Source organism: Lepidochelys olivacea (assembly GCF_965140295.1).
Source record: "Lepidochelys olivacea isolate rLepOli2 genome assembly, chromosome: 11".
Taxonomy (NCBI): Eukaryota; Metazoa; Chordata; order Testudines; family Cheloniidae; genus Lepidochelys; species Lepidochelys olivacea.
In genome coordinates, this window is record NC_140421.1 from 5010344 (window position 1) to 5034849 (window position 24506).

Consider the following 24506-nt stretch of genomic DNA (forward strand, 5'->3'; position numbering starts at 1 on the left):
CAGTGGTTAATTATCCTGACTACTATGAATGTGTGCCTTTATGTCATGTTCAGATTTCTTTGGCTGCAAATTCCAGCCACTGGTTCTTGTTATACCTTTGAAATGTGCCTGTGTTTGATCTCCTCTAGTCACTCAATTGAAGGGAAAGGATTAGTGTGAACTATGGTGCCTGAGAAGGGAAAATCTGTCTCTCGCATCTGAAGCCCTCAAGCTTTTGAGGATATAATTGAAATAAAGTAAAGCAATTCTCCAGACAGGAATAGAGTTCAGTGTAATTGATTGCTGTGAGATGGAAGTCTTATGGGGTTCTCCTTCTGCCCATAGGTGTTGACTCTGTGGGTGCTCTGGGGCTGGAGTACCCATGGGGGTTGGGGGGAAGGGTGCTCAGCTCCCACCAGCCACCCACTGATCAGCTGTTTGGTGCTGGTCAGGAGGCACTGTTGATAGCTGCCACTGCACTGCCTTAGAGAGTGAGCTCAGTCTCCTTATGGACAAATTGGTTTTCCTTAAAACAAAATAAATAAATCCCCAAGCAGGTTGAACTTCCAACCTCTCAGATATAATAGTGTGCCTGCCCTTGGTTCTGTGAAGCTTCCACTAATCTTGTCCCTCCAATGGAGCTATTGGGAGGACTGCTGTCATGGTAAATGCATATGTATAATGACAGGTTTCAGAGTAACAGCCGTGTTAGTCTGTATTCGCAAAAAGAAAAGGAGTACTTGTGGCACCTTAGAGACTAACCAATTTATTTGAGCATGAGCTTTCGTGAGCTACAGCTCACTTCATCAGATGGGTATGCATCCGATGAAATGAGCTGTAGCTCACGAAAGCTCATGCTCAAATAAATTGGTTAGTCTCTAAGGTGCCACAAGTACTCCTTTTCTTTTTGCATATGTATATACACTGTAGCACTGAAACTGCAGTATTATAGGGACAACAATTTGAAAATTTCATTCTATCTTTGTACCCATTTAATTACAAGTAACACCCAAGCTTACCAAAACCTTGTTTTGTTTTAGTTTTTAGTTTTACTTACATTTGTCAGCATTTTCCAGCCACCTTTCCCTGAAGAATGAGTCATTTTTTGCCTTGTTAAAAACAACCTTATGAATCTCAAGTCTCATACAAATTACTTTTTTTTTTTTTTTGAGTCCATACTGTGCTCTGGATGGTGCTCTGTCAGGAATTGGAATGACTGGAAATTGATCAAGCTAAAACACAAAACCAAAAAATCCAGGCTGACAAAACCATTATTAGACACTTTTTAGGCAATTCCATTTCAGGAGTACGGTTTCCCTGTTGCACACACTGGCTGGTAGCTCATAGACTAGGGGTGGGCAAACTACAGCCCGTGGGCCACATTCAGCCCGCCAGCTGATTTTATCCGGCCCTTGAGCTCTCGCTGGGGAGCAGGATCTGGGGCTTCCCAAACTCCAGCCACGAAGCGGGGTCGGGGGGCGCTCCACACGGCTCCCAGAAGCAGCGGCATGTCCCTCTCTGGCTCCTACGCATAGAGGTAGCCAGGGGGCTCCACATGCTGCCCCCACCCCAAGCACCGCCCCCACAACTCCCATTGGTTGGGAACTGTGGCCAGTGGGAGCTGCAGGGTCTGTGCCTGCAGACTGGGCAGTGTGCAGAGCCGCCTGGCCTCACCTCTGCATAGGAGCTGGAGGGGGGACATGCCGCTGCTTCCGGGAGCTGCTTGAGGTAAGCGCTGCCCTGATCCCCCTCCAAACCCCTTAATCCCAGCCCCACCCCAGAGCCTGCACCTCCAGCCGAAGCCCTAACCCTTCCTCCCTGTCCCAGCCTGGAGCCCACTCCTGCACCCTGAACTCCTTATTTCTGGCCCCACGCCAGAGCCCGCACCCCCAGCCAGAGCCCTCACCCCCTCCTGCACCCCAACCCCCAATTTCATGAGCATTCATGGCCTGCCATACAATTTCCATACCCAAATGTGGCCCTTGGGCCAAAAAGTTTGCCCACTCCTGTCATAGACTCATAGACTTTTTAAGGTCAGAAGGGACCATCATGATCATCTAGGCCAGGGGTGGGCAAACTTTTTGGCCCGAGGGCCACATCGTGTTGTGAAACTGTATGGAGGGCCGGGTAGGGAAGGCTGTGCCTCCGCAAACAGCCTGGCCCCTGCCCCCATCTAACCCCCCCGTTCCCCTGACACCCCCCGCCCCCGACTCCCTGCCCCTTATCCAACCCCCTGGCCCTGGCCCCCTTACCATGCCGCTCAGAGCAGCATGTCTGGCTGCTCCCCAGAGCGCTGCACACATGATGGCATACCTGCAGGGGAGGAGGGTCAGCGGGGGAGGAGCCAGGGGCGAGCCTCCTGGGCCAGGAGCTCAGGGGCCGGGCAGGACTGTCCTGCAGGCCGTAGTTTGCCCACTTCTGATCTAGGCTGACCTCCTGTGCATTAAATAAAGCACAACGAATGTTCCTTGTTGTGAACTTTTCTTAGTTACTTGCAGCTTTGTGGGAGTTCGTGTTCTTTAAGAGAGTGTTAGATTTTTTTTTACATTTAATTTAAAATCTACATTATTTCAACAACCAGCCAAAAAAGTAATGGTGGTTTCTGGGAAGTAACGAACGTCTGTGATCGTTATGAACTTTATTCACATTCGTGTAGTGTCTTTCATAGCTTGCCTTATCTATTCTGGCCTGAGAAAGCAACCTGGTTGCTCCTGAGGCCAGATCTTCCATGTGGCAGTAGAGGGCAGTGCTACCCAGTGATGCAGGAGATCATATTCACGGCATATATCGCTTGCTTCAGTGTGTGAGTTACAGACTGTAAAATTATCAGTAGTAGCTGCAGCATGTTAAAGGGAAATGCTGCTCCTATCTCATATTATTTTTAATATTTCCACTAACTCTTTTTTTTCCAGAGGTTTCTGATTTGCAATAAACTTGTCCCCAGATGTTGTCCCAGGTTTATACCTTGGAGTACATGCCTTGCAAAATTTTAAAATTAAAAGATCAGTGGGGATGGAAGTGCATTTTTACCAGTTTTACTCTTGAATGAGTGCATAAGTCACTAAATGGGAAAGATCCTGTGTACTCTGTGGCAGTAATTCCTAAATCCTGTGGTTTAAATTCTGTTGTCAAGAAGTATCCTTTATTTCTGTCTTTCACCTTTCCCCCCTAGCAAACTCACACATCTGCTGGTCCTAGTTGAAAATACTCATTGATGTAAAATTTCTTACTTCCCTTTCAAGTAGGGGATGTGCAGGAGCTATGAAACCTAATCCAGAGTAATTCCATTGTTACACTCTAACCTGGTGGGAAAGAGACTTCCTCTAAACCCATTGTGTAGTCCACTTGTTTAGTCTGTGCACTGAAGACAGGATTTGACTAAAAGAAAATAATAATGACCACTAAGAAAGCAAGTAATTATTCAGTAAAGTCTCCTATATTGTTTCCATACCATAATGCAAATGTTCCATTAAATTAATGGTAGATTTGTTTTTAAACTTGATTTATTAAACAATAATTATAAACTACGTTTTCATTTACAGAGTAGTTATACGTTCTTAGTTTTTATTTGCAAGTGTTCTGTTCTTGGGTGCTTGGCATCTATGGCAAAGAGCATGGTATACAGAATGGGGGTGGGGGAGAGAACTTCTATTCTAAACTATGGTGTACAGATAATACCGCTGCATTTGTGGCAAGTTCCTCAAATTGAGTTAAATATATGCAATAATAATAAGTAAATAAAGGGGTCTCACTAAATATAAAATCATGTAATGCTAAAAAATGAATTGTAAGGAAAGCCCATAAATGAGGAAAGCCTCCAGAATCCTATTAATTTGAGCTAGCGGTGCTAGTTGAAGCTTTTCAGGAGTGGCAGAATCTATATGTGCACCAGTGAAGCAATGGACTCTCTTAGAAAAAAATCTCTGGAAAATAGCAATTAAAATTAGATGGAACTTGGCATGGACATGTTAAAAACAGATTGATGAGTTTCTACACTTGTACACTAAATGTCTCTTTCAGCTGACCGTGATTTAAGAGATGATTTCAACTAGTGGTGGGAAGTCCAAAAGAAGACTATCTTTATACCAAGATTGGATGTCTAAAATATATCCTTTAGTTCAACCAGAAGTTATGAGCTTGTTGCAGGAATTATTGGGTGAAATTCTCTGGCCCGGAAACCAGAGTAGATGATTATAATGGTGCCTTCTGGCCTTAAAATCTATGAATATCTGTTTTCTACTACATGGAAACTCATTATGGATTACTGTGTATAATTTTTTTTTTTTCAAAAATTCTAGGTTTGGTGCCCAATGTCTCCAGAGTTTTACAGAGAATATGTAGCTATCAAAACAAAGAAGCGGATATTGCTCTACACTATGAACCCAAATAAATTCAGAGCATGCCAGTTCCTGATTAAATTTCATGAGCGAAGGAATGACAAGATCATTGTATTTGCTGACAATGTGTTTGCGTTGAAGGAGTATGCAATCAGACTGGGGAAGTAAGTATTCATGAATGAGGAGGGCTTCGCCGCCTTCTTCTTCTTACTGGAAAATTAATATGTTCCACAAATTTCAGTCACTTCAGACATTTTTATAATAAACATTAAACTTAATAAAGATAAGAAACATCAAAGAGCATTTCAAGTAAATTTCAATGTGTATTGCAATATATTTTTCCAAGTGTAACATTCTAAGTTTAAACTCTCTGCATTTTCTGTAGTGGCTACAGAGGAATTTGAAACCAGTACTTATGTAGAGAGTTGATAGTCACAATAAAATGAGCTGAGGATAAAAGCACTGTAGGCAAGTGACTAAATAAGGGGCTATTTGGATGGTCAACTATCTGTGCATGTAACAGACTTGTCTCCTTGCCCCCATGTGAAATGAGAAGGAAATTTTGTACCAGGGAGCCCCTGCATCCTTCAAGGCCCACAGAAAGCCGTGGCCTTCCCTGCTTTCTGCCGCCTTCCAGGCCTGTGGCAGTTTTGTCCTAAACTAAGATTTTAAGCTCTTTGGGGCAATGGCTTATATAACATGTCTATACAGTGCCTAGTACATTGTGCTTCCACACACTACTTTAATACAATTAATAAACAGCAGCACAGCTTCTGTAGGAGCCCCTCTGCTGCCTTGGAATGACTTACTCTTTGGGGCGGGGTTCAGTTGCAAAAGAAAAGGTAAAAATTAAAATGTACTTGCCAAGGGTTTAGCATCAAAGTGCTTGCAGGATTAATGAGGGAATAGTAAAGGAGATTGGTTCTTCCCTGCCTGATACTCGTGGAAGGATTTTCTCCATGGAGCATGTGGAGAAGCCAGCCTTACCCTTTCAATTATGAGTCGAAATCATGGCTTTTCTATTCCCCTCTCTTGGCAGAAATGGTGAGGACCATTTAGCCCTGTAAACTTTTTCAGCTGTCCAGGAGTTTCCAACAGTATTTCTTACAAAAAACAACTTCCCTTATCTCTTTTTCCCAAATGTGTGATGAGTTTTGAATGGCAGTGCAATAGCCATTCTACACCAGCTCACTGTGACTTCGAACAATAAGCTGGGCTAACAGTGCTGGATGACTTCCAGATTCAGAACTCATGGTCTCTTTCATCATCATTCTTAAACCTGTCTGGACAGAGATTAGCTAGAATGATGCTGCTGGAATGTTAATAACTATGTTCGGTGTTCCATATAAGATAATATATATAATGGGTCTTTTGAGTAAAGAATAAAAAAGAGATGGGTGGGAGGGGGCAGTCCTGTAGCTTAGTGACTGGTGAAGATGTTTGAGAAACATTGTAAGTAAAACTACTGAAGGTTTTTGGCAGAGTTATTAAATTGCTGGAGGATGGGGGGAGGGGAGTTGCTTTTTTAAAATGAAATCTCCATCTTCCAAATTGCTCTCTTCGGATCTGGAGTGGAGCCCAAGGTTACACAACTGTCAGTACCACAGGGAAGGCAGGATTGCAATGCTTGGCAGTCACGGGGGATTGGCATGGGGCAGAAAAGGTGGAGTTTCTTAAAGCTCATGTTAAATGCTGAGATTAGGAGTCTCTTGAGCTGATCCTGGCATCTTGACCATCATTCTTTGCATCCTCCAGAGCAAGAGCTAGTATAGCTTGTATGAAAGCCATTCTTTACGTACAGCCCTGATGCTTATCAATACATCTAAATCATTGCTTTATAAAAGCCACGTCCAGCCTTCCTGGGTTTGACAGATTATGACGACACAGGTATTGATCCTTGAGGCTCATCTTCCCATTGGTTGGAGGAAAGGTTGGTTTTCAAGTTGTTGTTGTTAGATGGTTTTTGTTTGTTCTGGGTGGGGAAGTGTTATAACTTGTTTGTTCATCACGATAAACCCAACTGATGGGAGTTAAGGGGAGATTAGACACCCAACAGTTTTAGGTCATCCCACTTTTTTGGTTTAACTACAGCAATATAGGCAAATGCTTGAGAAGCTCTCTGTTTACAGCCTTGGGAAGCAGCACCTGATGGACGTGAAGTTCTCACAAGTTTTTAAATCTTAGTTCAATCAACAGCGGATGTTTTGCGTGTGAATTTTGTTTGGGACGAATATCACCTTCACATCCTAAAATGAAATTATAAATGAAGGCTTAAAATAGAAGCACTGGCAGACTGGTAACTACAGCAGCATTACAGGGTATCCCTAGCTGTACAACAACAGTATTGTTTAAAACACTTTGTGTCTCATTCCTATGAGCCACTTCAGCTTTGGCTAGGAAAAGACTGTTACCAAAATGTACCAAGTAGAAGAATTGGATTAGAGGAGATTTGGCAGCACAAAAACTAGAATGACGTTTTCAGTAAGAGAAGGCATTAACAGCCAATGCCCAGGGGATGTAGAAGGCCTTGGCATGCTATGAGTTGGGTTCTTGTGCTCAGATGCCATGGTGATGTGTGCAGTATGTAAACTTAAGCTAAATTTTTGGGCCTAATTAAAAAAAAATAGGGAAAAAACTTCTTAACATAAATTATGAAACTTGCTCCTCTTGGTTTTTGAAGGTGCTTGTTAACAAGCTTCTCCAAAGAATGGGGAAGAGATGGAAAAGCAGCAGCTACACATTACTGCAGGTTTCTCTTGCATTTACAGTCAGGCCCTGGCAGAGTCACAACAGACTTTAAAGTGGGAGGGAGTTGATGAAGGGGTCAAGTTATATGTGGTGTTATGGAAAACTGCTGCTAATGTAAGGTAGTTTGGAGACTATGTGGAACGAAGGAGATCCAGGGGCAATCCAGCTCTACAGGTACAAAGTCAGGGTATGTACAACATTTCCCACAAAAACTTCCTGTATTATCACTTTCCTTTCGGACGCTGTAAGGAGGTAACCTGTACAGTCTGAACTGTGCTGCAGTCATTTTGAGATTGCAGACAGAAATATGAACTTGCCGCATGTATCTTAACCTTTGAGTGTCGGCTTGCAAGGTACACTAAAGAGTCTCATAGCTTCCTCCACCATTGTAAATCCCAGGTTGTTCTGCTCTTTTCCATAGAACCCAGTGAACATTCTATCCTGGTCACAAACCACATGTCCAGGGGTTACTGGAGAGGAGGAGAAAGGTGTTGACTTCAAAATATAGATGTCATTTCCAGATAAAATGCCTAACAGCCAGCTTGAGACACTGAGAATTTAATTAAAAGGGAAACTTGGATTATTAAGGACTCTAGTGGGAAGAAGTGAGAAGGGCACAGCTGTCCATATGCTGGCTCATTGGATTTGAGCAAAAAAAAAAAAACAAAAAAATCCAGCCACCCACCTTTTTATTTTAACAGCTGCATTCAACCTTTCATCTAGGATTAGCAAATGTTTTCAGTCCACTGATCCGCAGTTCAGTCAGAGCACATCAAATGAAAAGCACTTACCACTGTCAGGATTTATTTCTGCAGAAAGTGGAAAGATGTCTGCCTCTGGCAGCTTGGGTTTGCCCCAGGTGGTGATTCAGTTAACATTTGGGCAGGATTACAGTAAAGAGCCAAAGGATTAAAGATGAGCAGCAAAACTTTTTTTGTTTTTAAACAAAACCCAAAACACTCCTATTTATATACTGATCTGAAATTTTAAATAGTTTTACTGCATTCCCCACCATGGTATTCTAACACCTAAGGATAAATAGTTCTGAGAAGTCTTGAGAACTGATTACTTTCAATGTTTGTTCTATCTTAGACCTTACATATATGGTCCTACTGCACAAGGAGAGAGAATGCAGATTCTACAGAACTTCAAGCACAATCCAAAAATCAACACTATCTTTATTTCCAAGGTAAGTGAAGACATTCGCTGTGATGCTGCATCAGATTGAAGGGTGCAAATTTATTTTAAAAATGCAGTAAGTTACATGTGCCAGCTTATTTTTGACATACTACTTATTGCATCACCAAAGTTGTATTTTTCATGGTCTTCATTTCTTAATGTGGGAAAATAGCTTATTGCTCAGAGGATGCTTTTGTATTGTAGGTAGGTGACACATCGTTTGATCTACCAGAAGCCAATGTTCTGATTCAGATTTCGTCCCATGGTGGGTCTCGAAGACAGGAGGCTCAAAGATTGGGACGTGTGCTGAGAGCCAAAAAAGGTAAATGAGCATGGTTTTGGGCTTTATGTCTTGAGTCCTAGTACAAGATTAGGAATTTTTAATAATTGAGGTTGAACACTCAAATGTTGGTGTAACACAAACCATCCATATAACTAAGCAGGCAGATTGCCATAGTCGGCAGTGGCCACTGTTGACCCAAGTTTACATGTAAGATAAAAATTGAAGAGTAGTTATTAAATTCTGCTGCACTAAGGAGCCACCTCTTTTCTGTTTCTTTCATGTTCTCTACTTCTTATCCTGACTTTTTCTTTCCTTCCTTTATCTTTCTCCTTTTCATACTTCTTGGTCTTATCTCCTATCCTTTCCTGTCTGCCTGTTAGAACACTTGATCACCCCTGGTTCCTGCTTGGCTCTCTCTTCTTCTTTCTTTGTTTTGCCTTTCCTTTCCTTTAAGAACTTATTAAGGTCCATTTTCTTCAGGAAACCCCAGCAAAGTGCAGTCTTGAAACACATTTAATCAGTATTCTGGAGATTGGGTCTCATTGCAGTTCCTAATGAACAAGTGTCAGCATTACTGACACCACTGTGAAAATGAGCACAAATTGATAATCTTGTTGAAAGTATCTGCAGAGGTCAAGCATTTGTCTGTGTGTTGAGACAGAATTATCTTATCACTTGTCTAGATAGTGCCTTCAGAGCAGAGGTCAGACACTGGCAAGCTGGTGTGGGAAAGCTTGCACTAGTACTGTTCGGTGCTTTTTCTGTTCTGTAGAGGACAGGTGTGGATGGGCATGGAACCACCAAAACTTCAGAAAATGGTTAACAAACAAATCCTGTGTTTTCTCCTTGATACACTCCTCTGCCTCCCTTCCAGGCTTCCAGGCGGCATGATATGTAGAATACTGTTCTCCCTCCCCACCAACTCCTGAGTAGGATCCTCCATTTATTCATTCCTCCCTCTGGGGCAAGGGTTTTTTTTTCCTACCTGTGTGGTCCTGGGTGGGATGGGATGCGGGAGTCTCAATTGCTTCTCTTCTCTCCTACTTAGACAATTTTAGGATTGACTCTTTCTTGACACATCTTGGACTTCTCACCATTTTATACTTGGTGGGAGAATGCTTTGGTGACTTGAATCTACTGCAGCACTGGGTACTGATTAGCTCCCAGTAAAGCTGAAGGCCACTGCTCCCATACCATAGCACATTCACAACTTTCAAGGCCTCCTCCGAACTCATGAATCAGATCTTGGTGCTTCAGATATCCTCCCTTCTTTGGCCACAAGATGGACCACCGACTGGTACCTTCCACCAGCATAATTTTCACATTTAAAAACTAGATAAATGTTTGCAAGACAATGAGAGTATATTTTCAAGTTGTCTTCGTAGTTGCATAATCGTAGTACTTGAAACTGCTGTTCTCTGAGCTGTGGATTTTGAGTTGAGAAATTTCTGAGTGGCAGATCTCAAAGCCGCTCAGTGCTTAACACTTATAATCACTCTCCACCTCAAATCTAATCTGTTGAAAATCAGAATGAACATTTCTTTCAGTCCTGAAAGGTTTTTCTTTTCGAATAAATGTAAACTAAAAAACTTGTTAAGTTTTGGCTGCAGTTCTGGAATGATGGCTTCCATAATTAAGGAAGAGGAATCTAACTACTACTTGGCCTAGATGATCACAGTATACCATTGTTGGTTCTGTGGTCCCTAAATATCCACTTCACCAACTCTGTCCTCACCGCTCACTGTGGTTCTGATGACCCATAACCAATGAAATAAGAGGAGAGACAACTAGAGCATTGATGGTGGAAGTCTCGTGAATCTGACCAGTTATGATGTGCAGACTTTAAGATTGTATGTTGTGGCTTTGCAGGAAGTAAAGACAGGTTTCTTCTCCTTCCATCACAACAGAACTGTTTGAAGTGACCAACAGCTTGGTAAAGCCTGTAACCACTGAGGTTGAGCTTGACTTATGTGAAAAATTTCATGTTTTGCAGACAAACTTGTTCTGATTTCAGAATGAGCTGTCTGCTGACGCGGATACAGAACCGTCTCCAGCAGGGGGAAATGCTGTCATCTTTGCTTGAATTACAGCTGGTGCCATTCAGGTTACAGAGGTGCTGGAATGCTTTTATCCTACAACTTTCAAGTGAAGGCCAGCTGGAGAGTACTGTGTCCGTTTTTCCTTGTGTGTGTTGATGTTTCCCTATGTGGTGGGAAAGATGCCAGTGGGTCTTAAGCTATTGAGGCCAGAGTTCAAGAAACCAATTCTTGATACTGACATTCTGGCTAACTGTGACTGGGTATCCATCATCCACCTGGGGAAGGTCATTAAGAAGGTGGTAGTGGGGCAGTGCTCAGTTTCTTGATTGATCAGATTTCCTTGGCCTCAAGTTAGTTGAGTTACAAGTCAGGTGCCAAAACTGCACTGATTGCATTAGTTGATTATTTACTGTCAATGGATGAAGACATGCTTATTCTCAAATCTGTAAGCTACCTTTGATGGTTTGGAGCATAAGACTTTGATTCACTTGTGGACCCTCTCAGAAGTGGTTGAGCTGCTCTTAAATGGCTCTGGTATTGTTCTGGGAGAACCTAAAACGTAGCTGGAGGCAACTCTTCCTTTACTTCAAGGGTTCTTTCCTGCAAGGTACCACTGTGCCTAGATGAGGGGGAGGGATAGCTCAGTGGTTTGAACATTGGCATGGTAAACCCAGGGGTTTGAATTCAGTCCTTGAGGGGGCCATTTAGGGATCTGGAGCAAAAAAAAAATTGGGGATTGGCCCTGCTTTGAGCGGGGGGTTGGACTAGATGACCTCCTGAGGTCCCTTCCAACCCTGATATTCTACGATTCTATGAGCTTGGGGCCAACTGTAACATAATCCTGAAAAAAGAGAGAGAGAGAGAGAGAGAGAGAGAGAATGTTAATTGGCTGGGGGAGGCAGCCAGAAGAATTTTAGTAGAACTTGCTTGCTGCCCTCATTGAGAGAGTGCAACCATTTGTAACACCATAGTTGTCACATCCGGGACTGCTTTTGGATGCCTGGATAGTGACTGTGGTGTGCACAGTGCTGCTTTTCCCATCCTTACCATGTAAGAAGTATGACCTTATCTTCAGTGCAGACCTCGCCACAATTATCCATGCCTTTATCACCTGGAAACTAGATTGCTGTAACGCACTTGGTGTGGGTCTACATCCGATGAAGTGAGCTGTAGCTCCCGAAAGCTTATGCTCAAATAAATTGGTTAGTCTCTAAGGTGCCACAAGTCCTCCTTTTCATCTTGGGACTAGTTAGAGGCTGAAGCTAGTGCAAAATGCTAAGTCCTTTCTGGTGAATGGAATTGCACATGGGAAACATGTCAGATCAGTGCCCTGGGATCTGCAGGGCTTGCAGTAAGCTTCCAGGTGGAATTCAAGGAGCTGGTTGTACCTTGTAAGGCCCTAAATAATTTGAGACCTCCTTACTTGAGATCCCTTTCTCCCCTTGCCCAGCCACCACAATTAAGTCACTGGTGGTATTTGAACTGGAGGTGCTGGCAGGGCATTCTCTGTGAAGGTCAGTGACTTGGTATCTTGCTCCCCAACACTGGACTGCAGAGTGTGGTTTCTAAACCTCTCTGGCATGCTGTAAAGCTCCCTTCCCCTCCAGCTACTGAGGAGAAATGGGCAAGTTGCATATTTAGGGATATTCCGTTTATATCCGGTGCCCTTCAGTTCATGGTCTGGGCACCCAAAGCATAAGATGGGTGCATATATTTTTATAAATTAGAAGAAATATACTATATGTATTTTGTGCTACTTTTCATTAGAGTAATCTCTATTAGATTCAGTGTCTAATTTCCAAGTGGACTCCAAGTAATACACATTTTTATCTACAGGTAAAGTTCCCTCTAATTCACCTTCCTTTAGTTTTCCATTCCTCAATGCTCTCCTGACCGATAATCCTAGTTATTATTGTAGCATTACTCTAAATGTACATATCTAATTTTTTAAACCAAGTCCCATTGTGTCCCAAGTCCCCAACCAAGTGCCTAGGTTGCTTTTGAAAACAGAACTTGAGTTCCTCAGTGCTTAGGTGCTTTTGAAAAATGTACCTAAAGTGCCTTGTATTGAGACAGCAGTTACCCGAAGCACTGTTTATGTTTGAAATTAGAAAGTGCAACCCTTAGTGCACACTCAGGATATGGTTCCTTGTTGCTTAGATTGCACAATGGGAACAGTATGGATTTGAAAATGTGTCTGAAATAGATATAACATTTGCACTATTGTACTAGCTAGTGCGGGGGGAGAGGGCTTAGATTCTCTAATAGTTGCTTTGTGCTGTTTGAGCCATAAAATCTATTACCCATATACAACTACTGTATATAGCCTAGGTTATTCTGAATATTGAATAGCCTTACTAATTCCTGAATAAAGCTAAATATCTTATTGTCTCATCTGGTTTTGTGCCATGTCAGTGCAAATCTCTACATTTACATTTATAAAACTTTTCCTCTGGTATCTTGCTGCAGTACTATTTCCTGACTTGTATCTCAAGCACAACTTGAGTTGTTTTTAAGATTATCCTGCATAGCACCCTTGTGAATTTTTGTTCTTACCTTGTTTGGAATACACAACTCAACAAGCAATATTTTCCTCCAAGAGTTAGGTCTCCTATATCTCCCATTGCCTCTTCCCATATTCTTTTCAGGCTGTCAGTAGTTCTCAGCAAGAATTTCCATGCTATATACATGATCACTTGCTGATGGATCAGATTACCTTAATGCATGTGTGCAGTTAATCTTTAAAGTATGTTCAGAAAAGCAATTCTGTAAAAATAACTTTACACTTCTGCTCTGGATGTTTTCTTTTTATTCTTCAATATACTCATATAGGCTAATTGTCCAATACTTCTTGTCTCCTAGGGACGGTTGCAGAGGAATACAATGCCTTCTTTTATTCCCTTGTATCCCAAGATACTCAGGAAATGGCATATTCAACCAAACGACAAAGATTTCTGGTAGATCAAGGTTACAGCTTCAAGGTAATTTTGTCCCTTTAATGTGGAACACTGATGACTTGTGCATATAATGTCAAATTCGCGCATCTTGGAGTCTTAATGTACCTCCTGTACCTCCTGAAGATAATGAAGGGTGCAATTGGTTAATCAGTTGGTGCTTACAGGCAACTACTGTTGCTGTAACGTTACTATATTGTGGTGTCTGTACTGCTATAGAGGACATGGTAAGGTAGCATTAATTACAGCATCTGACCATGCAAAGCATTCTGACTTTATAGCAGGCAACAACTGGGGAGTGGGACCAAAGTAAGAACACTTATGGGAAAAATTGACTGATTCCACAAAAATGGGATGGCCTTAACCTGTACTTGGAAGTTTTGGAAGCCTTCCCATTTGAGAGTGTGAAGAATAGAGACTCAATTAAACTAGCTTTGTGTCCCCAGTTGGTCCAAGTCCTCATTGCTGTAGGTGATGTTGTGTATAGTGTACATCAGAGTCCAGTGAATATCTTGGTATATTTTACTTCCTCTGGTTATATCTTAAGAACACTACTTTTTTTTTTCATTTGTGACCTTTTCCTTCCCTCCACTTCATCAGTTCTGCTTGATGCTGTCATGAAAGGCTTCATAATTGAATTGCAGTTTGAACAGCCTTTATTTCTGAAACCATATTGCCCAAATTAATGGTTCAGTGGTTGGTATCTTTTTTTTTTTCTCTTGGGATTTGTTTTCAGCATCCACACTTAGTAAGGGCTCAGAGGTATTATTCTATCAAAGATAGCTCTCAGAAATTTGTAAATGAAGCATTTCTGATTCCTTATCGTTGGACTAGTGGCATCAGTAGGGCTGGCATAGTGAGCAATAACTATCCCAACAATAACAGGTTGGTATCAACATTGCCTCAAAGATTAGCACCACCACTGGAAGGAGTCTACTCAACTTCCAGCGGAGAACCTTCTCCCCACCATTCAAATGACAGATCTTGAGCCACCTGACCAACATCCTTCATTCTGTCCCAAGACTCCTCATCTTCTCCCATCAAGGCAGTTGTCTTGGCACTTATACTATCTCCTGATGACTTTAGGCGCTTCCAGAAGCTGTTTGCCTGGATTGTTGATGAACCAGAAACAGAGACCTCATTGACTAAGGAAATTTATTTGACATAATATATTATTTCGGTTCTGCTGTAATAGCATTGCCCATTAACAAGGGCATTTTAGAACTGCAAAAATTCTGTGGTGAATGCAAGCAACATTACCGCCGACTGCTAAAAGAGCAGGAAAAAAGGTACCAAATAGGCAAAAGGGTTTTAAGCAATTATGCCCCTTCCCAACTCTGGATTATTTCGTGGACTCTGCAGTTCATGAAAAAATGAAACCATTTAAGAGTACACCAACGCACAAAGACCTAAAGAAAGTAGATCTCTTTTGGGAGGAAGGCTTATTCATCAGCATCACTTCAGCTACAAATAGTGAACTAAAGCTTTGTTTGCAAAATTGAATTATGTAACCTGGGACATACTATCTTTCTTTCTTCCCAAACTCTATAGAGTGGAGTTAAAAACTATTATGATTAAAAATAACTAATGGCAAAGAAGTTACCGGCAGCCATGGATGCATCAGACATGATGGCTAGACATAGGGCCACTGTAGTTACTATGTAAAAGAGCATCATGCCTCTGGTATTCCTAAGGGGAGACAGAATACAGTAGATTTCTCAGTTTTGGGTACAGATTTATTAATATGACATACTGATGATGATGCGTTATATGCCCTAAAAGATTTCAGAGTCACACTATGGTCACTGGGCACTCAGCCCCAAACTGCAAGCTATTCAGATACAAAAGGCAAGCTAGACAGAAGAGACGCAGCTACTCTCAACAACGGCCTTCTGAGTACCCACCTAGAAAGAAGCCAAGACTCTCTCAAAAGAAGTAAATCTTTCGCAATCACTATTCAGACTACACTTGCTGCCAGATAGATTTGACGCAGGAGTTGAGTACCACACTGAAACTGGACGAGAGTCATCCCCAAACCCCACCTTCAGGTGCCATCTTTCTCTTTTCTACCAAGCCCAACTGGAATAACAATTGACAAAGGGGTGCTGGAAGTTGTTGCCACTGAATACTAGAACCTATTTAAATCTTTCCCCTCTCCCCCAAATCCCTTCCCATCCCTCTTCAGGGATCCTTCTTATGAAAACCAACTAAAAGAAGGGAGAGGGATAGCTCAGTGGTTTGAGCATTGGCCTGCTAAACCCAGGGTTCTGAGCTCAATCCTTGAGGGGGGCCATTTAGGGATCTGGGGCAAAAATTGGGGATTGGCCCTGCTTTGAGCAGGGGGTTGGACTAGATAATCTCCTGAGGTCCCTTCCAACCCTGATATTCTATGATTCTAAGTAGTTTCCCTTCTTCATCTAGGGATCCTTGAGAAGCTACCTGTGGAGTTTAGGGCAAGAGGCTTCAGATCACAAAATATCCTTATTCTGAAGACAAAAGGGCGTCTTTGTCCTATCTTAGACCTGAGCAGACTGAACGAATATCTATGCCATTTCAGGTTCAGGCTGAAAATGATTGCGGCCATCATCCCTTCCCTTTAGCTCAAGATTGGTTTGTAGCTGTTGATCTCCAAGACGTGACTTCAATACTGTGATCCAATACAAGATGCTACTGTTCAGTCTCTCCACACACCAGTAGTCTTCACAAAATGCCTACTTGTTGCGGCAGCATAACTGAGACAAACCTTTCACATCTATCCATATTTAGACAATTGGCTGGTCAAAGGCTGGTCTCATCAAGAAGTCACCACAGCCTAGAACTATGTCCTTCACCTATGTAGACAGCATGGGGAAAGACTCCCAACCCATCAGAGTTCATAGGAGCCCTACTTGATTCCAAGTCACCCAAAGCATACTTTCCCAAAGACACATTTCACTCTCTCTAGACAGTTATCACCAACATCAAAGTGAATTAATCAGCCACAATCAGAACTTGCCTCAGATTTAATGGCCACATGTCAGCATGCAGCTACCTGACACCACTAATCAGATTTCACCCATGTCCGTTGCAATGCTGGCTAAAGTCAGTTTATCACCCCAGAAGACATCAGATGACCACACACAAGTTGTGGTTCTAGTTTACATCCTGTTATCTGACCACCAGTTCAGTTACATCAAGAGAGTTCAGAAGGGGAGTATCCTTCTCTATACCCTCCTACAAAGACTGATAAGACATCAGTCAGGAACAGTGCACACCTGGACCACCTCCAGATACAGGGACTTTCCACTGTACATGCTTCCCACTCTGGGGATGGGATAAGAGAACAAACACATGAGAGATGTGTATTCATGTTGCTTAATCTGCTACTTGGAAGGTCCCCAGATGCTGTGGGGATGAAAGTGGTATAAAAATCTAGATAGACTAGAATAGGGATATGGTCCCAAAAGGACATGAATGTATACATAACTCTAGAATTATAAGCGATCTCACTAGCTTGCATAGTATTCCAACCTGTTTTAAAAAATTCCATAGTACAGATTCTCACAGGCAACACACTTGCAATGTATTATGTAAGCAAGCAAGGGAGGAACCTGCTCATCACCCTTGTGGCAGAAGGCAATCAAATTATGGACATAATGTCAACTCCATGGAATAACCCCAGTAGCTTTTCATCTCCTAGGAGCCAGCAGTGATTTCACAGGCTTCCTAAGAGGACAATCCATTACCAACCACAAATGGTCACTGAAGAGTTCCCTTCTCAGACAGATATTTCACCATTGGGGAAATCCCATTATAGGTTTGCTTGCCATCAAAAAGAAAACATACTATCCAGTCTTTTGCTCTAGAGGAGATGTAAGCCTGGGATCCTCACAAGACATCATTTTGTCCTGTGGATCAATATCTCACTTAGGCATTTCAACGGATCTTGCTAATACTCAGGATGATATGGAAAAATACCTGGGGTACTATATTTGCCCAAACAGTTCTGGTTAACAGAGCTCAGAATGTCTACTGAGCCTCTGATAGCCCTTCCAGACTGTCTAGACACAACGCAGAACCAAGGGCAAATATTACACCCAGGCCCACCAAAAACCACTGCACCTTACAGCCTGAGTGTTGGCTGATTGAATGCCACTAGTAGAAATTTCTCACTGCAAATATGAGAAATTCTACTGCAGAGCAGAAAACTCTGACAAGGCATACTTATTCAACAAAAATTGTTTGGGCAGCCCAGCACAAACATGACCTTTTGGAGGCCCCATACCTAAAATCCTTGATTATATTCTACATTTGAAATACTTTGAACTTTCATTCAGATCCTTTAAGGTCCACTGTGCAGTGACTTTTGGCAGGACAACTCCCTCTTCCAGTCATGTTCAGTTTTTCTTACCCCACTCTATGTAGATTTTTGAAAGGGGTTACTCTATATTTAACTACCAATTAGGGAATCCCTGCAATGTGAGATCTTAATATTGTCCTTTCAAGCCTCATGGAGGCTTTTCCCCACCACCTTTTTGACATCAGACAGAAGGGTCAACAAATTTCAAACTCCCATGGGCAACCCTCCTTAAACAACATTCCATTGAGAGCTCATCTTACGTTTATCCCCAAAGTTGTCAGACATACCTGAGCTATCTTTGATGTAGTTAGATCATAGCTAGCTCACGAAACAACAGTGAAGCCCTGACCACCCAGGACTCGAGGTACATGCTCAAGTGGCCACCACCCATGGTGCTGCATCTTTAATACTGCAATTCTAGTTATCTTTGATCTACCTTGGGTATGTTTACATGTTGCAATCAAACTTCTGAATTGCAACATAGACATATACTGATATATCCATTTAGGGTATTTCAGCTTGCTATCACCTGGCTGGTGTACTTTCTCCAGATGTCAAAGCTCATTCCACTAGAGCGCAGACTTGTTTTACAAACCTCTACATATGAGATAAACCTGGCAGCCACTTGTAGAACCCCCTCTACTTTGGTTAAATATTATGCCCTCAACTTGTTGGAAAGATCAGGTGCCAAACATGGTAGGGGAATGTTATCCTGATTTAGTGGCAGCTAGGACTCCTCAGTCCCCTCTTCCAGATGGTGACTGATGAGCAGAGCCCTAGAATGGGTTCAAATACTCTGAGAAAAAACTATTATTTATCTTACAATAACTCTGGTTCTTCAGTGTTTTGCCCATGATCCACCCTCCATCCCTGCTTTTTCAGAGTCTTTAATTGATATTAAGAATTGAGGGAGCTGTGGGACGGTTGTGGCTGCTTTGCCCTTGGGTGAGGGAAGGGGTCACTAGGACATCCACAGTGCAGGCGTAGCCCAGTGGACACTACTATAGAAAGATTCTGACCTTGCACACATGAGGTACTTGCACAACCTTGAGTGGGATCTGCGCGGATAAAACATCCAGAAGAATCCTTTTTTTCATAGTCTATGGCTAGTTAAGAGGACCGCTTCAGAACAGGCCTCACAATTGAAATAATTCACCGCAGTCTTTTTATATGAAAGCCTTTTTTGTAGCATATCAAATGTGCCCAAATCATTGCAGATTAGGGTTGATCTAATAGCGAACAGGCCTATGTGGTTATAGCCAAAAAGACTCAAAGAAATCTCTTTACTTGTATTTGAATGCTTTGGATTATGGAACTAATTAAAAAAGTCCAAAACAGAGAGATTTCCTTTTGCAAGTAATCAGTTTTAGGAGCCTTAAATTGGCATTATAACTAGGACAAGTGTTAGTGCCAAATGGTTGGTGCCAAACTTAAGGCTGGTAATGTGGGAAGAAATAAAAATTAGTTTTTTGGAAACACTTGCTATTTATGGATAGTTTTATGTGCCATTTATTAAATAGTTCCATGTGTTATATCTGTCTGTAGGGATAAAAATTGTGGCTTTTTTCATCTTTTTGCTATTTTGTGTGGTGCACTGGCTTTTTAAATAGAGCCCTCTTGTCATGATTCCTTGCTCAGAACCCAGTGAGTTAACTGCACTTGGCTCATGTTACATCTTATTAAAGTATATTCCCTTTGAAAAATATTGCTCTACAAAATCTAAGACTTTTATACTAAATCTTTGGTCTAGCAGGTTTTTCTGCTGTTGGTCTAAGAATCGGTGATAACTTATAAATTTGACCCATCTTGAACCAGGCCAGCTTGAAACAAGTACTGTATACTGCTGAAAAGCAAAGAGTCTCTCTTTAGTGGTACACATAATTTTGTTTTTAAATCATCGCAAGGGACAGATTAATACACTTTTTCCTGTTAGAAGCTGGACACGATCTTAGCAGATGCTATTTTTCATAGATTCACAGATTGTAAGGCTAGAAGGGACAATTGTGATCTAGTTAGCCCTGTCTAACGGAGGCCATAGGGACTTCCCTGAATTAATTTCTGTTTAGATGTTTTTCTAAAAGATACTCTATTGTTCAATCTTGATTTAAAAAAACCTCCAGTGAGGGAGAATCCACTGCAACTGTTGGTAAGTGGAGCAGTGGTTAATTACCCTCACTGTTAAAAATATGCACCTTATTTCTAGTGTGAATTTGTCTAGTTTCGATTTCTAGTCATTGTTACACCCTTCTCTGCCAGATTGAAGAGCCCGTTATCAAAGTTTTGTGCCCCGTGTAAGTATTTGTCAACTGTGCGAAGAACCGATAACTGTGGAACCTCAGTAGAAACATACATCCCCTTGATAATGATTCCCCATTTCTGTTTACATTTTGAGACATGTCTGTTAGCCAGTCTTTCATCCATTTGTGTTCCATGTTGATATATCATTCCAGTTTCTTATTCAAAATGCTTTATAGAAGTCTAAATATATTACATGAACGCTATACCTTTGTAATTTCATAAATATGTATATATAATAATGTTTGACAAGATCTATTTTCCATAAACCATGGTGACTGGCATTAATTATATGTTCTAAACAGCTATATAAAGCAAAGCTTTATAAAATATGATCACAGTTTGGTGTCCTAGCTGCCTAATGGTATCAAGCATTAACCTCTTAACTGTAGAAGTTCAAGAGAACTCGGGTGTTCAGAGGATATCTAAATTGAGATGGGAGAGGAAAAAAGCCAGATGATAAATCAGTGTGACCCAATTTGAATGTCTGTCTTGCAACCTGCCATGGCTGGGAACGCTGGGAAGTTAGAAGTGCACCCAGGACTAGCGCATTTTTTTAAAAGCAGTAAACTTGGCTCAGTAATCAAAATGCGGGGGGAGAGGGGGGCGGAGGGGAATGTCTATTCCTTTCTACTCTGGATTTAAACAGAGATTGTATTTGAGTCTGAGAGCCCTACTGAGGGGAGAGATGTTTCAGTGATTGTGAAAGAAACTGAATTTACAGCGAATGGTCATATATTGTAAACATTCTTTTTTCACTAAGACTAAGAAGCAGAAGCTGGGAGACTTTGGAGTTCTCTAGGAAAGAAGGACTTTGAAGTAGAGTGGAGATAGCACATTTACTATACTTGCCCAGATATCTGACTAAATAGGAGACTAAAATATGTGCTAAACTGTACTCCTATCCTTGGTGGTGAAGGTAAATCAGGGTGGGATGCACATGTCAGAATTCTCATAGTGAGAGCTGGTGGATTGTGCCTCATGAAAATGTAGAATAGTGAAGAAAGCTAAAGGAATAAACAAAAGAGGGTCAGTCCATAAGAAGAAACTAATCTAAAAAGCAGTTTTCTGCCCTCTTTATTATTAACTCAAATATAATTACTAAGCTAAATGTGCTTTGCTCAATTTCCTTGTCAATGTGGTACATTAAGCATTTGGCTGAACATTCTGAAATGCCTTCATCCTCAGCTATGTGCTTTTGTTCTAGTCTCTTATCTAAATGACATTTTGCATTAGGTTCCTTTAGCACAGAATGTAACAAGGCAGGTGTGTGGTATCATTCACTTTGCATTATGTGTATTTAGACTTGGCAGAATTCAATTTTTAAACCCATATATCCATCAAAATTATTTTTTTTATTTTTAAGCTTTTTTTTTCTAATTTTATCAATTTAAATTTTCACAGTTTGTATAAAATTGGCGGGAGGGGTCAGGGAATAATTTAATGACAGTAGATATTGAGAGTCAAAAATTAGAAGCTTTATAACTGTCAAAATATACAAAGTAAAATTCTTAAATCAAATTCTACGTTCTGAAACGTCATTTTTCTTTCTTTGCCCATCTGTAAATTTCGATTATCATTGATGGAAATATTTCTGTCAGTTTGTATGTGCGGTGAATCGAGATTTACCGACATTTACTAATTTAAAAATATAATCTTTCCAAGCCTACGTATATTTGTGCTAGCTGTGAAGCAAAGCTGTTGGACTGCTAATACGCTATAAATGCAGTAAGGTCCATTGGGGGGCGTAGTTGATTTTCTTGGGAATGGGGGAGATGCTAATTTAAAAAAAAACTAAACTGAACACTGAGAAAATGCATCCTCCACCACATTCTGCTTCCTAGGTGATCACAAAGCTTGCAGGAATGGAAGAAGAACAACTTTCATTTTCATCCAAAGAAGAGCAGCAGCAGCTTCTTCAGAAGGTCCTGCAAGCATCTGACCTGGATGCTGAGGAAGAGGTGGTAGCAGGAGAGTATGGCTCAAAGTCAACTCAGGTAAATGAAGAATGCTTAGCTTCTGGTAATTGTGAACTACAAATGCTACAGAACTGGACCCTTACTTCTTAGTCTTGCTTCTGCATAACCATGCCAATACGCAAAAAAGAATAGAAAAATAGACTTCTTTACTTTCAGCTCGTATAACACCTTATTTAGCAATAAGAGTAATTGCTAGCTTAGGTACTAGAGAGAAATGACAGGTTTCAGAGTAACAGCCGTGTTAGTCTGTATTTGCGAAAAGAAAAGGAGTACTTGTGGCACCTTAGAGACTAACCAATTTATTTGAGCATAAGCTTTCGTGAGCTACAGCTCACTTCATCGGATGCATACTGTGGAAAGTGTAGAAGATCTTTTTATACACATAAAGCATGAAAAAATACCTCCCCCGACCCCACTCTCCTGCTGGTAATAACTTATCTAAAGTGATCACTCTCCTTACAATGTGTATGATAATCAAGTTGGGAGAGAGAAATGAGACACTTGTTCAAGTGTGACCTCTACAGTATCCTTTTATGTTTTAGGACATTGGTGGCAGATGGCAAATTTCTTTTATTGAGATCAATTTTATGAAATACACATTAAAAATATCCTAGTGCACTTAATTTATTTGTCGTGTCACACTGATTGAAAGGTTTCATGCTCCAAGACCTTACCCCCTATAGTACTTCAAATAGGGCTGACTGTTAAGGCTATTCAAGAAGATGAGTCTTTATATATGCTATTTTATTTTTACTCCTAGAAAATAAAACATGATTTCCCTAAAAATAAACATGAGAAACTAAGGGCTTTTCTACACAGGGAGATCTAAGAAAATTAATATGAATTAACCAAACGTGTGAATTTGTAGTGGATTAGTTAAACCACATTAAATTCCTGCATGAACATCCTCATTCAGACTAAAGTGGCCTTTATTTGGTTTAGTTTAATTCATTTCTGAAGTTAATTAAGCTAACCTGAATTAAAGCCACTTTAGTCTGAATGAGGGTGTTCCCACAGGCATTTAATACAGTTTTACTAATCCACTTCTAAAATTAATTTGGATTAATTTTCCTTAGCGTCCCTGCATAGACAAGCCTAAGGGTTGCTAATATATTATGAGTTAAGGGGACATCATAGGAGTGTTGCTCAGACTTCAGGCTTGACCATTAACTATGGTGGCATTGGGCTGGAACGCCCTTTGAATTCTCAATCTCTTGAGGTATCTTTTCTATAGATCCATTGCTTTTGTTATACCAGCTTTAACTAGAGGCATATTACTCCTGCAGTTAGCTGTGAGGTGCTTTGGTTGAGGAGCATCCCTGGCGCAGGCGTAGGGGTATACTTACCTACGCACTTCGTTGTACAGAATTCTTGATCATCCACTAGGTGTCCAGCGTTTTCGTATTTAATTTAAAATAAATAAATATAAATTTGATCATTCAGCATTGCATCTAGCTACTCTGGCATCAGTGGGTTAAGAACATTATGTATGTAGTTAAACTGAACAATTGTGATTTCTCTTACTCTAGGTGTCCCGTCGTTTTGGCACAATGAGCTCTATGTCTGGAGCAGATGACGCAGTTTATATGGAATATCATACTTCACGGAGCAAGGCATCTTCAAATAAACATGTCCATCCACTTTTCAAACGTTTCAGGAAATGATGTAATATATGGATGCATTTTGTCAAATTGTGGACCTATTTATCCTTCCATACAGCGGAATATGGAGCCTAAATATCTTGTAGACCCTTAAAGGACTCTTTAATGTGTGGCTATATAGATGCATAAATAGTTAGCAATATATGTATGCTAATGGGTGAGACTGAAAAAGTGAATGAACTATCTCTGACCACAGTGAAAGATGTTATAGAAGGACTGAACCCTGGTTATGCCTCTGTGGTGTTCCCAAGGTAATAAAAAACCTTTATTTTTATCAAGTGAATTTAAAGACCACTTTTTAAGCAAATGCTGCAAACGTGATTTTTTTTGTATATCAAGTTTGTACTAATGTTTAAAATTTTATTTATCTCATAAGTATTCTAGTTGAAAAAAACATAAGGAAGTCTAAAATGCTTGAAGGAAAAACTTAAATAAAACTTGCATAAAAATCATTCATTGTGCACATTTTATTATGTTTTTTACATATGGAGAATTGAGTAATTTGTACTCCTAATTTAACCTAGTTTAAATTTATAACAAACTAGCTCAACATGTCATGAAACTTCAAGAGAAAAAACCTGAAGAGGGACTTTGTCACTGGAGTAAAACTGGGAAAAACATTTAAAAGTTAATGAGCAATCCATTTAACCTGTATTTTTGGTGTTCTTACTACAGTTTTTCTGTTGTATACATCATACACTGCCATCATAAAT

At 40.9% G+C, this 24506-nt stretch overlaps 1 protein-coding gene across 1 annotated transcript in view; it reads left to right on the plus strand.

The window, feature by feature from the left end:
* The window catches only part of ERCC3 (ERCC excision repair 3, TFIIH core complex helicase subunit), a 47752-nt gene extending 23555 nt beyond the window's left edge, over positions 1–24197 (plus strand). The window contains exons 10-15 of the mRNA XM_084643154.1: positions 4278–4480; positions 8157–8253; positions 8448–8565; positions 13428–13546; positions 21998–22150; positions 23662–24197. Coding sequence (XP_084499280.1) covers positions 4278–4480; positions 8157–8253; positions 8448–8565; positions 13428–13546; positions 21998–22150; positions 23662–23796 — 825 coding nt within the window. The 3' untranslated portion in view covers positions 23797–24197. The remainder of the gene's footprint in view (positions 1–4277; positions 4481–8156; positions 8254–8447; positions 8566–13427; positions 13547–21997; positions 22151–23661) is intronic.
* Positions 24198–24506: the final 309 nt, after the last annotated feature.